Source organism: Aptenodytes patagonicus, chromosome 15, assembly GCF_965638725.1.
Source record: "Aptenodytes patagonicus chromosome 15, bAptPat1.pri.cur, whole genome shotgun sequence".
In the NCBI taxonomy this organism is placed as follows: Eukaryota; Metazoa; Chordata; class Aves; order Sphenisciformes; family Spheniscidae; genus Aptenodytes; species Aptenodytes patagonicus.
The window spans coordinates 7,604,326-7,618,346 of NC_134963.1; the positions used below are offsets into that span (position 1 = coordinate 7,604,326).

The following is a 14,021-nucleotide window of genomic DNA, read 5'->3' on the forward strand; positions in this document are numbered from 1 at the left end:
TTTCCTCCCCGGACCAGCACAAAGGCTGTACTGAATGGCAGGAGCATATAGCCAGGGCTGGTTTGTGCCAGGCAAGTCAGCTCCCTTCATTGCTGATAAATAACTCCCCATGGTCTTGCATTTAGGGGGATGAAGAAGGGAAGGGGAGGAAGCATAGCAAAAGTTATTGGCTCCTTTGCCTGCTTGGTGCATGGTTCCCGGAGCATGCACGCCTTGGAAAATACTTGCACGTGCTAAATCTTGCTAAGGTTCACAGAGGTGATTTTAGTCCTGCTGAGCTCCAGGCAGCCACATTCAAAGGGATCTTTCCCCAAAAGCTGAGGTGGTCTCACCCGAATGACCCTACACTCAGAGCATCTGCAACAAAGAATGGGCTGGGAAAAGGGATTGCTGTTCACAGCCGGCGCAGCCCTTGCCAGAAAAATCAGATGCTGATGCTGCTGGGATGGGTTGTTTTGGCGCGCCGGGGCTTATTGTTTGAGTGCCAACAACTGAACATGCACACGCATGTGGTATTTTTAACCTGCAGTTTAATTGCAAGGGGTTTCTCCGTAGTTTAAATGGAAATTGCTGTGCTTGATTAGCAAAATATATGTTGAGTTCATTATCACCCCATCAGCCACTTCCCCTGTGCAGACAAACTCCGGTGGATGTGAACTCCTGTTCTCCCCACTAGTGAGCATTGGGAAAGTCGCTCTGATTATTTAGTAGAGCTATTTCCATCTCAAACCTCACCGCCAAGGTAGCCAAGGGCTGTCCAGCCACCCAGCTCCACCATCCCTCCACCTTAGTCCTCTGCTCTGCCGCAGCTCGGACCCGCTGTGGTCCAAACCCCAGCTGCACCGGGTGGGACTCGAGGGGTTTTTTGGGCTATTTCCCCAGCTCCTGGAAGGCTGAGTTCAAAATCCCATTTCTCCTAGAAAGCATCTGGCTCGCGACACAGGTCAGAGCCTGACACTCAGCCCTACCTCTGCTCCTGCCAGCACACATTAATCCAGCCTGTAAGGTCCTCCCCTATTATAGCAGAGGGCAAAGGGCATTAAGCCATTCCTTTATATGATTATAAGCAACCTGAAGGAATTTTTATACTCTTCTAAACTTGGGAAAAGAGCCTAGGACTTAGCAGGTTTAGTTCCCCAGCCCACGTGGGCTTTTATCAGCCTTTATGAAGTATCAGCATTGAGTTTTGGGAGAAGGGGAAGCTGAGGGAAGAGCCCCTGCAGGGCTGCGTGCTGCAGGTACAGCCACCTCCTGGGCTCCCACGGAGGAGAAAGAGCGTTTCCTAGAGCTGAAATAAAGTTGGATGTGATCACCAAAGTCTCGGCTTGCGCCTTAGTCCTGGAGGTGGGCACGTGCAACATGAGTTTGGATCCAACGTAACAAAGCCACGACCCAACTGGCAGCACCTCTCGTGCCTTTGGCTGGAGCCTTTGCCCGATGACCACTCACGCAGCCCCCCAAGGGAAGGGCTGTTAGGGAGGGAAGCCCCGTTTCAGCCAGCTACTCAGGACAGTTGTTTTTGGCAATAAACGCGTAAAACAGGCAGTGCCTTCGCTCTCTATGACAGCAGGGACTTGTCTTAGGGCATAACCTAAGACTTGGGTCCAGCCAGAACTTCCCCTCATCACCATCTTACGCTTCAGAAACCACTTGCTGTTTGCTGACACAGCCTCCCTATCGGTGGCTTTTGCATGTCCTTATGGTGACAGGTTCTGAAGAAGTTCATGACATGAAGGATGATTTAACCTCTTCATCCATCCCTCCCCTCCTGCATCCTAGCCCTGAGGAACAGCACCAGCAATCCCGAGCAGGTTACCACTGACAGCCCCATTGCCTCACCGATGGTTTTTGCATCAAAACTATTTTGGGGCAAAGCTTCTAGGAAGATGTCCAGGTCCGGGGAGACCAAAGCTTCTCATTTCTTACAGCCTCCGGACCACAGAACACTGCTGTTATCCGACCAATGCAGTTTTACTCTAACAAGCGTATAAAGCCTTGAAATCTTGACTAACAGGTTTGAGTATTCCAAATTTTAGTTTAAGCTTGTTCGATGCGAACAGACCCAACCTTCACCAGCAGCTACCAGCGGTGGGGGAGGTGACCGTGCATTCTCTAACTCAGCCTTTAGCAGGATGATTAAGGCCAACAGTTTGTTGGATGAAAAGTGCATTGATCTGAAAATTATACTCTTCACCTGCACATTTCTTCTTGTATAGTAGGTTTTTCTATATGTTGTTTCTGTATGTACTGTACAAGTAACTTATTCTTGAATAATGCAATTTTACCATAATATAAAAAGATCTGCTCTTAATAAACTGTTTATAGAACTTGTTTCTCACTTTTAGTCTTTAGTCTGATTCTCTCTAGGTCCCTGGATACTATTTTAACAGATACTGAATTAACGGCTGCTAAAGACAGAAACCCTCCCTCAGAAATGAAAAGAAAGGCGATAGCCTATGTGACAAGCTCTTCCTTCTCAGAAGACTCATTCAAGGAGTCCTGCCCCAAGTCACCATCACTGTCTGCAATGGTCTCGTGCCCCCTGCTGCCCACCTGAACGTGAATTCATTACGTTTTACTGCACTGCTGACCTGGAAGGATTAAAACAGGAGCTGCAGCAGTATTTGTATTCCCCTGTATGTTTTTCACCAAGCCACAATGGGATGTAACTGCTTGTCCACGAAAGGTTGTACATACAACAGCTTACTTGTCCTGCCCCTGAAGTGCAACTACAGTCTTAATCCAGCATCACCTTTTGGTCAGCCATCGCAGGATGCCTGCACCATACAGGGCGGTTAGGAAGACCACAGCACTTTATAAGCAGTGCTAACTAGTTGCGCATTCCTGAAGGAGGTGGTACTCAGCTGCTTTCTCCTGTCCTTTTCCCCATCTTTTTACCAGTCATTTTGCTAAGGAATGCTTACCCCGATTTCTTCCTTCCTTTCTCCAGCAGCACCATGTCTTGCACAGTCTTACCATCTTAAGCCTCCAGGCCCAGTTGTGACATCTTCTTGACACCAGCCAGAACAGCGTAAGGCTGAGGCATTAGGGAATAGACCCGAGCGCAAGAAATTCTTTAAAACCGGTACCAGACTTCGGATCTTGAAGCCTTTGATTTATTTTTGCAATGGCCCTGCAAGTCAAATACGACCGATTCGGTTTCATGGCGGGGGCGCGCACACACACGATACGGCAGCAGCACACGGCAAAGCTTACCTGACGCTAAATAAAACATTCACTCCGATTTGGGTCGAAAGCCGGAGAACACATTAAAGTAAGATACTGGTAAAACAAGACACAAACACCACGTGGGTCAGTTTTTAAAACTTTTTTTATTTTTTATTTTTTTTTTAAGTTTTTATTTTATATTATCTACAAAGTAAAAGTTTTCTTAACTTAAAAGTTACATCACTGTCTCACGATAGTGATTATCTCATCAAACGTGATTTATAAATAATAATTCATCAGTTTGACGATTAGAATTTTTTTTTTTTTACTGAACCTGTTTCAAGTTTAGTTAGAAGTAAAAGGGATCTCCAAGTCTTGATTTTTAGTGATAATAGCAGCAAGAATCACTCTTGTTACTTCTTTTGCTAGCTGATGAGTTCATAACTTTGAAGGGTCATTAAAAAATAAATAACTTCCAGTTTTCAGCAAGCAGAGTTGGGGCACTTGCAGGACTCAGATACAGTGCATGGAATTATGGAATAGCCCACAAGTTCCTAAATGCCTCTACTCAGTCCGAATCTCTCCCACTGCAAGATGAACTGTTAGCATTCCTAGTGGATGTTACAAGAAATCAATTTTTTTTTTTTTTTAAACAAAATAAAATGAAATTCTAGTTTTCTGTGCTTCCAGTTGGCAGAAGCAGTAGAAGGAGGGTATTTGGCCTACAAAAGGTATCCAGCCTTTCAGTTATTCCAGATGAGCCTTACAACTGCTGTTGGTGGTGGGCTTGTACTGTAAAAAAAAAGTTCAAATGTAAATAATAAATTGGCAAGCCACACAACAGTTTGCTAGTAAAGTGGTCACAGGACAACTACTGAGCTGAACTTTTTTTTTTTCTTTTTCTCTTTCTTTCCTTTTTTTTTTTCTTTTTTTTTTTTTAATGAACAGAACAAAACCCTACATATCAAGATGTCCTTTGGATGTTTTTTTCCCTACCTAAACCCTCAGAAAGCAGCCTTGTTCTGCTCACACATTCCCCAAGAAACAAAATCAGGTAACTAGTTCACTACAAAAGTTTAGAGGCCGTGTGGAAATGAGTAATAAAGAAACCTAGGTAAGGTTAAATTTAAAGCGGAAAGAAGTCATACAGCACCTACTTTTGCCAAAAAGTAAAGCTGCAGAATGTAACTCTGAATTAAAGATTAGACTTCAATTGTCACTTTACTTCAGTTCTTAGAAGTCTAACAGCCCTACCCCCAAGCAACATTTTCACTCCTATCCTCAAGACAGATCACTTTAAATTTAATAAAACCCCAGATCATTATAAACAGGCTACACAGACAGTCCATCCCCCACGGCAAAACCATGGCAAAACCTGGAAGAACAGTCCCACAGTGCCAGTGTCTGCATAGTTATCCATTTCTCTACTTCAGCTAGAGAGAAGCAACGTCTTTGCTAAATTAGCTAAATCTCGTACGCTTGTCTAGGCTCGCATTTGGGCTGGCAAAGTATAAATGCTAAATGCAGAAACAGTCTGCCTTCAGCAGCCTGCCACTCTGTAAGGACATCTTAAGGTTTTTTTTTTCTGTTCTTTTCCCCAAATCTGGTTCATAACAGTTCTCCTCACAGCTACGACCTGGCTCAGTTAAGGTGCAGGTCTCCCAGGCACACACTCCTCACCTGAAGGGTGCGTCATATAGGGGAAATGTGTTGTTGTCGAGACTGGAATGGGCTGTAGTGCACTTTGAGCGATGGCGGCTTGGGGACCACCAGGTGGCTGTGTCGTCATTAGCATCATTGGAGCATGGGCAGTTGGGTGAGAAGGAACCATTCCTGACTGTACATGAGCCTGAAACAAAGAGCTCTTTAGTATAATGGTCACAAGGAGGCATCACTCCTGGCCACATGACTATCAAGTTTTCTCCAGCTGTACCAGTAAATCCAGAGATTTACTCCATTTTAACTAGATTAGCTATAGGGATTAAGTCAGAGATCTTAACACAAAAAATAATAACTAAAAAACAAACAAACAAAAAAAGGCTCTAAATCCTTTCTGCTGGCTCTGAGTCACATTCTCAATTTTAGCCATTTGGACAGCAAGCACTGGGAGAAACTGCCAGCATTAAACAGTGGGATATTTAAAAAAAAAAAACAAAAACCACCTCAGCAACAAATCTTCAAAACATTACTGTTAGTAACCTAGATCAAAGCACTTCCTATGCAGAGAATGCACCGGGTACAGATAGAAACTTCACACGTACTGGGAGTCTGGCATCCCTTCCTCAGCTGCTCGTTACACAACTACGCATTATTTCATGGCTCCCTGCCCTAGAAACCACTCTCTCCAGTGACCTGTGCCCACATTATCATTCATCTAAGCAGTCATTCTAAGATGAGCGATTTCATCCCTTTGTACTGTCAGGTCAGCTTTGTTCTGTTTCCAGTTAAGCTCATCACAGTGAAGGTCCTTATGTAATCTAAGCAATCATAGCTAAGTCTCAGTGGAAAAAGGAGATTAATCTTTATGATGGCTGATCACCTTCTGGCAAACAAGTTCAGTAACTTGTCAGTTGGCTTCTTTAGCTCAGAGCAGTTCATGACTCTGGAGGTCATCAATTTTTTGGTTTAAAAAGCTAGTGAACACTAGTTTCTTAAAAGCACAAAACATTAAGGAACTCTTAGAGCTCTCAGTGGGTTTCTCTTGGGGGGGAAAAAAAGCATTTGTATCTAAGGTTTGCTTTGTCCTTCTACCATATCCCATTAACAGAGCACTACAGTGCAATAATTGCAGCCTCACAAGTTTCACATGCCAGTAAAGGCAGATAGCAGGTAGTGGCTACAATTTTATTTCTTAAAGACAAAAGGGTTACTTGACTCATCACAGACATTTCTCAAACTCTTTATCAGACTTGCACTGTATTAGTAGCACTCAAGAAGCCCAGGAACTGCAATTCAAATCTCACTCTTGCTCTAAAAAAGGCTTAGAAGATAAGGCTGTGAAACAGAAATACCTTTCAGGATCAGCACCATTTTTACTTTGACAAACATGCTATTATAGCAGCTATCATTATAAAGCAGCTATTCATATAGCAGCTGTATTCAATACACACATTGGATAAAAATTTTCTGCTGTGGCTCAAACGCTTTGCAAATTGGCAGCTGACAGTACTCTCTAATGAATTTTAAAGTACTGTTCCTCAAGTGAGATATCTAACAGCTCAAGATTCATCTGATAACCTAAAGGGAAATTCAACTGATCTCCTGTGTTAGCCTAACTGAAATTCCTACTACATGGTATTTCAGAATTGTGTTCAGAAGGTGGAAATGAGGCTGCTAAGAAACTATAAAATCCAGTGATTAGTTTCCCCACAATGGAATAATTACATGCATTTAAAATTTCTTACAGAACTGTAGTTATTCCTTCATTAGAGATTTTTGAGGGAATTACTTCATTTTGAAAAGTCAGTTAGTTTGGTATAAATATAATGGATTATAGATTGTAGTTTTCATGCTAAAAAAAATTACAGCAGAAGAGACTGCGTAAGTCAAAAATCAAGGGTAAGGCAGTCTTTGCCTGCGATTGCTAAAAAATCCTGACTGAGCAGTCAGTTCTGACTAAAAGTTGCATCCGATTTGCTTTAGTGAGGTTTGCTTATTAAGTGCTCGGCACACAGAAAGGAAGGCAATGGTCGCATCCTATAGCGCAGGCATGGGCCTGGCCATGACGTGCACAGCACAATTCATGTATGGTTTTACCTTTAAGCTGACCTTGAAACAAACACGTTCCATGTTTCAAGGCACAGCACTGAACATGCCACTAACCCAGGAGCTTGCAGCAAGACCCTTCCGAAGGGTTGCATGCAAGGCACCTCGAGAAGCTCTACAACTTAGGCATTCAAACCACTGCCATCACACCAGAGCGGAGCAAGTATCTTGTTTCTGGCAGAAACCGGAGCCTGGGAGGACATGGCAAGATGCCACAGCAGTAGTCAAGTTTGGACATCCTCTCCTTATCCTCCCACAGTACAAAAGCAGAGAAATTAAAAGCCTAACAGAATTAAAAAGCTAAAAACTCAACATCAGTAAAACAATTCCTAAGTAACTATTAATTCATTGGCTTAACTGACTGTCCCAGGGACCAAAGCAAAGATTTTATCAGAATTCTGCAAGGGACTGGACACCTACTAGACTAACCTCCCTAATTACAGTTAGTCATGATATCCCAAACTATTGTTAACCTGTATGAGAAGGCATAAGCCAGACACCAGGTACTTGCTCTGCAGAAGAAATTGTGCAGGCAAATTACTGATTAATTGTCCCTTCCTTGACAAAGCACACTAAATCCATGAGATTTAGTAAACATCAGAAAATCTTTGTAACGCTGCTTTATGCAGAGCTCTTGACTAATCAGTTATGTGCTTCCCTTCCCAAAATCCTTTTCTCAGTGAGTTGACCCCAAGAGAGCAGTTAAGAGAAGTGGGTTTCTGATCCTGAAGCAAGGACTGTTGTTAAGTTGCCCAACAATCATCAGGGATCTCCTGCGTAAGCAGTTCATTTAGAACCACACACAGATGCATACACACACACACACACACACACGGTTTTCTTTCAGCAAGGATTGTCTCGCAGTCATCTGAATTGAATCTCACCTATCTCCCATTGCAGTGCCTTGCTACTCCCTAGTAATCCTGTGTAATATCCTTTATTGGATGAAATTTGACTACAATGCAGCGCCTAAACTGCCACCAAAAGCAGCAATTCAGCCTTCCTCCACTCAGCTCTCACCTCCAACCTTTCTGTATGCCAGCTCTTCCTGTGATCATGCAGTGAACCTGAGTAGTGAACTGATTTGACTGAGAAATAGCCTAACATGGGGGTACAGGAGGCACACTTCAGCTGAATCATGTCCCCAGTCTGGTTTGCTGCATGGCCAAACAGTTCTGTGAGCAGAATGGTGGGGGAGGACAAGGATGGGAGCCGGGAACTGGGAAGAGAGCTCAATTTCTTTCAGTAGCAGTGCCACCTTAAGATGTCTTCATTAAACTACAGTTGTAGATGCACTGGGTGTTGGAAGCTGAGGTCCAAATATCTTGTAAAATTCTAAATAAAGGCAATGTACAGACAGAAACCTAAATAACACAACAGGTAGTCTGTGCCGAGAGGTGACAGAATGGAAATCACTTCAGCAGGCCCGACTGTCCTAACTTTGTGGCATTAAGACATTTAGTCTTGAAGGTTGTTAAACTGTGTTTACCTGGGGGACATGGGCCATGTGTGGCGGATTGGTATATGCAGGTTGAACATGGGAGGGATGAATGGTGAAGACTGTTTGTTGTGCTGTAGGAAAACTATTTTGTGGAGACTGCGTATTGGAGCCTGGCGTCATGGAAGGTGGGGTTGGAGCTAGACCTGCGTGGTAAATTGCCGACTGCTGTTGTGGGTTTGCCAGGTGGAGTGCCTGAGCAGCCTGGTGCTGATGATGCTGTAAAAAAAGATAAAGATCATTTAGGTTATGGTCTAGAAGCGAGACACGTTTATTCTGTAAACTAGTGTAAGAAAGGTCTGCAAAACTGCTCTTGATAGTGAATCTTAAGTGGCAAATCTAAGGATCACCACACCTATGGTCATGAGGAAACTCATTTCAATTCTATCAGGCTCATTTTCTCCTTGCACTAGAAAGTCATGTCAGCAGGAGCCTGGAAAATGGAACCTAGACTGACAGGTAAAAACAAGGAGACCCTGCAACCATGGGGCTGGATGTACTTCACAGTTGCACTTAGCAGCCAGAAGTTGTTACCAGTAGGTAACTAAGGCATGGAGCACTATCATGAGGCCTATTTTGTTTTCAGCTGCTTGTCTTTGACAAAATACAATCGAAGGCTTCTCAGCATTTATCAGCTATTTCCAGTTGTAACTTCACTCATATTAAAGCTCTGACAAAATTATGATCCTTCCTTAATTGTAACATGGAAACAAGCTATACCTCATCCTCTGTGAAGAAGAGGAAACGAATGGTTGGACTCTGACATTGGTCCTTACTGAGGAAAAGGGACTGCCACAAGCTTCCCTGCTAGCTTATCTAACAAACTATGTCATGAGCCTACCACCTTTGAGTCCTAGCCACTGCAAGCAGAGAAAAAATTGTTATATAGCTCTACTTCCTTCCTTCCAGAAAACAGAGGGGAATCTAGACAACTCCTGTATGAGATCTGCCACATGCAGTTTGTTTGGGCAACTGCTCCATCTTACCATTTTTCCTCTCAAAGAAATCAATGTATCGATGTCAAGCATCAGACTGATGCAATACCTTCCAGTAGAGCGTATTAAATACAATTTAAAGGCATTCACTCCCTTGAGTTCTGTTACCTGCACGGGGCTAGGAGCAGGGTGGCTTCCAGCATGTTGGCTTTGCTGCTGGCCAGTTGGTGTGGCAGAAGGCTGAGGATGCGGAGGATGCGGATGCAGGGTAGCATTAGGGTGGGCATACTGCTGAGCAAGTGAGCCAGTGGAAACTAGGATGAAAAAGAAGAATATTTAACAATAGATACAGAACATGCATCTATCTCATCAAGTCACCATCTGCACTTGAAGATTTCACTATATCTCAAACATACTGTAAATACATTCCCTCCCCCTTCTAAAAAAAAATATTTATCTTGCAAATAGCTGAGTATCTTACCTTGCTTTTGTGTAGTTTGGTTTTGCAGGAAAGTCTATAAATAACCATAATTAGACAGTTCATCTTCCCTAGTTTGACAATGTAACAGATACTACATAGAAAAAAGCAGTATTTCATCTTTTGTTTTGTCAAACAGACCAGTTTAAAATATCAAATTTATCATTTTCATACAATTTAGTTTTTCCTGAAATATACTTTTGAAAGGTGTTACAAGCCATTTTTATTTCCACCATCCAAAAAATTCTTTGGCCTTATACCTGGCTAACCTCACCATGCTACTCTTCTGGAAATTGCTCACAGTACAGTCAGTGTAAAGTATATACACTGCATGTATGCTGAAGAGCTATAGGGACACACAGTATATACCTAACAGCTGAGAAAACTGAGGCTGCTTGAGCATCAAATTTTTGCTGAAGCAAAAATCTTGTACTACAATAACATATCTTTCCCCTCAAGGGAGTCTTTTCTGGATCACCACCATTCTGTGAGCTTCTCAACACTGCCATGAAATTCTTAATTCCTTGAAACAGTAGCAAATAAGGTACAAAATTCCAAGAAAGGAAAAAATTTAACAACATAAAACTTTCACACCAGTGAAACCACATCTGTTGCTACAGCCATACCAACAACAAACTATCAACAAGTCCCTCCTTGAGGAGTCCTGCCCTGTTCTGCTTCAAAACAGGCCACACGAAATCGTTTGGGTTTTTTCTGTTTGTTTGTTTTGGGTTTTTTTACTTCTGAGGGAATCTAAGAAAGTATAAAAAGCCATAATGATAGCAAGTCTTCCTTTAAACACAAAGCATGCAACCGGAAAGCAAGACCCTAAGAAATGAAGATGCTTTGCCTATTCCCCTCTATTGCTTTTAGAACTTGTGCAACAACCAGTCCACAGTTTGCAACTACACTTCTGCACGTGACAACGCGCACTACTCTCTCCAATATTACAGCTTGTCAAGACCGAGGCTAGTTTTGCTGACAATAGTGCTAAAAGACAAACAGTCAAAGCAAACTATCAACCTGCTCCTGAATCTGTTCCCTGCAACTGTGTCTTATTTGTTCTGGTACCTTTTTGCCATTCTGACAAGTTAATTACTGCTTACTATATATTGGGTTACACTTTTTTAAAATGGGGTTTGTATTACATGAGAACTTGATGGCCAATGAAGTGCCTGTCTGCAGCATACCTTTAAAAGCGATGGTTTTTCTGGTGGTGTTTTCTTGCCCTAGTAACAAACCTGAAAAGCAGGGCACACGGAGAAACTTGGAGTGCAACTGTTATGCTGCAACCACCTGCCCCGTGTATTCATGACTAGTGAGGTGTGTCATCTCACTTTCGCAAGTAACTGTTTGCTGCAGCTTCTGAGGAGTTTCACTCCGCTCTTAGAGTGCTGGGCTCTAAGTTCATGAATACACAGAACTGCTTGAGTGTATATAAAGGATGAAAGACAAGATGAGTGGCGAAAACAGACAAAAATGTAGCTGCATCTGAAAGCACAATACTGTTCAGCAAAAGCAGGTCTCAAAAGGACAGCAACCCCACTGTGCTCTATTAACCAGCCCTGACACACTACTACCCTGTGCAAGTACTTGTTTTCCTCCAGTTTGGTTTGCTATAAAGCTTACAAATTCTAGTTCTAAAATATTCAAACTCACTAGAATACATATAGACAGTATCTTTTTTGCCTAATTGAGATTTTTCTCCCCTGTACAGGCCACTATGAAGGTCTCTCCTTTATAAAATAACTGCCTACCACATTTAACTTAATCCCGCCCTGCTGTCTTGAAAGCTTTATTAAATCTTCACTGAGCAAATGGCCCAACAGTGATGTGCACTACAGTTTCAGGCTATTAATGCAGATGAACTTCATATATGTTTGTAACCCTAAATTCTTGCAGTTTGAGTTGATCCTAACATGCATAAGCATGTAAGCGTACTTAAGCACGAGTGTACAAGCATACTCATACACTGTGAGCATTTCTGATTGAGAGGGGGTTTTGGAAACACCTCGATATTTTCTATGCACACTGGCAAAACTACCAGTATCTTCTGCCATAGCACTTTGTTATGCTTTCAAATGCAAGAAAAGTCTTTTTTTTTCATATCACTACTAAAATTTATTTTGCAGCAGCATCTCAACCATGCTTCTATTTGACTTTCAACCGCTGCTCCTTCTTACAAGGACTACATGAAAATTATCAATGGAAACACCAATCATTTTTACAGTATTAAGTTTATGGTTTCCTACAGTAGGAAAATTTCTCAACCTCATTATTATACAACACTCTGAAGAAGGCCAGAAGTTATTATCTCTGTCAAAGTAATAGAAATAAATGCATAGAGGGACTGACTTGTTTGCCAAAGGGCATGCTACCAGAAGTCTTCCTCAGCTCTCATCCCACTGCCTCAGCCACAGAGCTGGCATGCCTGACTACAAATTAACTTCAACTCCATTCAAAAGGTTTTAAAATGTATATGAAAATTAATTCCAAGTTGTAAGATATTCAAGGCTTCCCACATCCTGCCACATTACTTGTTAAGAGCCCCTGAAATAATGTGGTACTCCCTTAAACCATTTGTGCAATTCATCTTTCATTTCTCTATAGCTGAGAGAATAATAAACTAAGTTATTCTGAAGCAGATACATTATACAATGAAACATCACAATGAAGAATTTCTCTCTTAAGAAACCAGTTAAACCGAGGAATAGTACCCTAAAGAACAGATACAGAAGCGAGGGGGAGGATCAAGTTTTTGTCATAGTAGCAGCTCTTCCATAACCACCTAATATCTTTTATCCATAGCTTTGCATTTAAAGTACCAGATTTTTTATATTGAATAATTTTTATTTGCCTTGCTTCTACTCTACCCCATTTTGTCTTTAACAAATTACTCTAAGTTGTTCCACAAGTTTGGTTAAAACTAGTTCAGATGCTGCTGCAAGTTATATTTTAATAGTAATATTAAAAGTGTCTTTCAAAAAACGTTATGTGGACCCGTATCTAAATCCTGTACAGATACTGCATACAAATCAAGAATGGTTCAGGACGAGTGGCAGCAAGTCTGAAATACGTGCACAGATCTTTGTTAGTTCAAACCCAGAGTTCAAACTTCAACTCTAGAAATGTAAAACGTTTTCCATGTTTAGCTAGTGCAATAGTTCCTGACAAACCAATGAAATCTATGAGACCAGCAAGCCTGTGAAAGAAGTCTTGCAAAACAGTCATGAGAAATTCACCTGTTTAGCCATAACTAAAGCACTTTCACTGCGACTTTTTTCAAGAATTTTTGCCTGTTCATCAAAACAGCTCACTACACGTATCAAATAGCAAACAAGGTAAGATGGGGGGGGGGGAATATCGCCAATTATCCAACATTTTTTTCCCCCATTGTCAGTACTTTGGAGATTTTCCAAGTGGCCATCTACTATCCAAAAAAAAGTGCTGAGAAAGCTCTAGGAAAGGACAAAACAGCTCTGCGTATCTCCTTGCTGCAAGTAACCTCAGCTCATTCCAGCAGAAATACACTGTTTTTCTCACCCTTTAAGCCTTACATTCCTCTCCCTCCCCAAGAAACACTCCCTGGGCTAACCTGCTTCACTTCACCATCTTTTTCATCAAGTTGTTTCTTAACATGTAATATTTAACTGCACTAACCTTGCAGGAATACACAGTGAAGATAAGTGATTCAGTAATGAAGTGAGCAAAAATATCAGATGGATTGAATTACTGAATTCAACTCTACAAAAGTGCAACCCATTTTTCTGAGAAGTAAACAAGTAGTAGTCAGCCACCGAACCCACAGAAGGAGCTGAAATCAAAAGAGGTCAGAGCAGCAGAAAGCAAGCGCAACTCCCAGCTACAAGGGTATATGCAAAAACCATATAATGTAATTTCATATTTTCCCTGGCAGGAATTTTAATGCTGCCAATGGTGGTCATCGTTGGTCATCGTCCAAAGATGCACTGAAGAGCCTATTTTCAAGAACTGACCAGTGAACAAACTTCAAAACTATTGCCAGACCCAGTAAGATGGTGAGGATAACTACATTTAAAAGACCTGAATGGTAGGAAGCAAAGAAATAGCAAATGTTTCTTTCATAATACAAACATTTAAAGAAGTCATTTTACACAGGTAGAGTGGACTTCACTTAAAAGATTATCCACGAAAGGAA

General features: G+C 41.8%; 1 protein-coding gene across 13 annotated transcripts in view; it reads right to left on the reverse strand.

The window, feature by feature from the left end:
* Positions 1 to 3,320: 3,320 nt before the first annotated feature.
* The window catches only part of ATXN2 (ataxin 2), a 54,300-nt gene continuing 43,599 nt past the window's right edge, over positions 3,321 to 14,021 (reverse strand). For 9 of the 13 annotated variants that reach the window (XM_076352953.1, XM_076352950.1, XM_076352949.1 and 6 more), the window contains 4 exons: positions 9,535 to 9,680; positions 8,423 to 8,650; positions 4,849 to 5,017; positions 3,321 to 3,960 (listed from right to left, as the gene is read on the reverse strand). In XM_076352953.1, coding sequence (XP_076209068.1) covers positions 3,932 to 3,960; positions 4,849 to 5,017; positions 8,423 to 8,650; positions 9,535 to 9,680 — 572 coding nt within the window. In that variant the 3' untranslated portion in view covers positions 3,321 to 3,931. The other 4 variants (XM_076352954.1, XM_076352944.1, XM_076352957.1 and 1 more) reach the window with 1 other exon arrangement.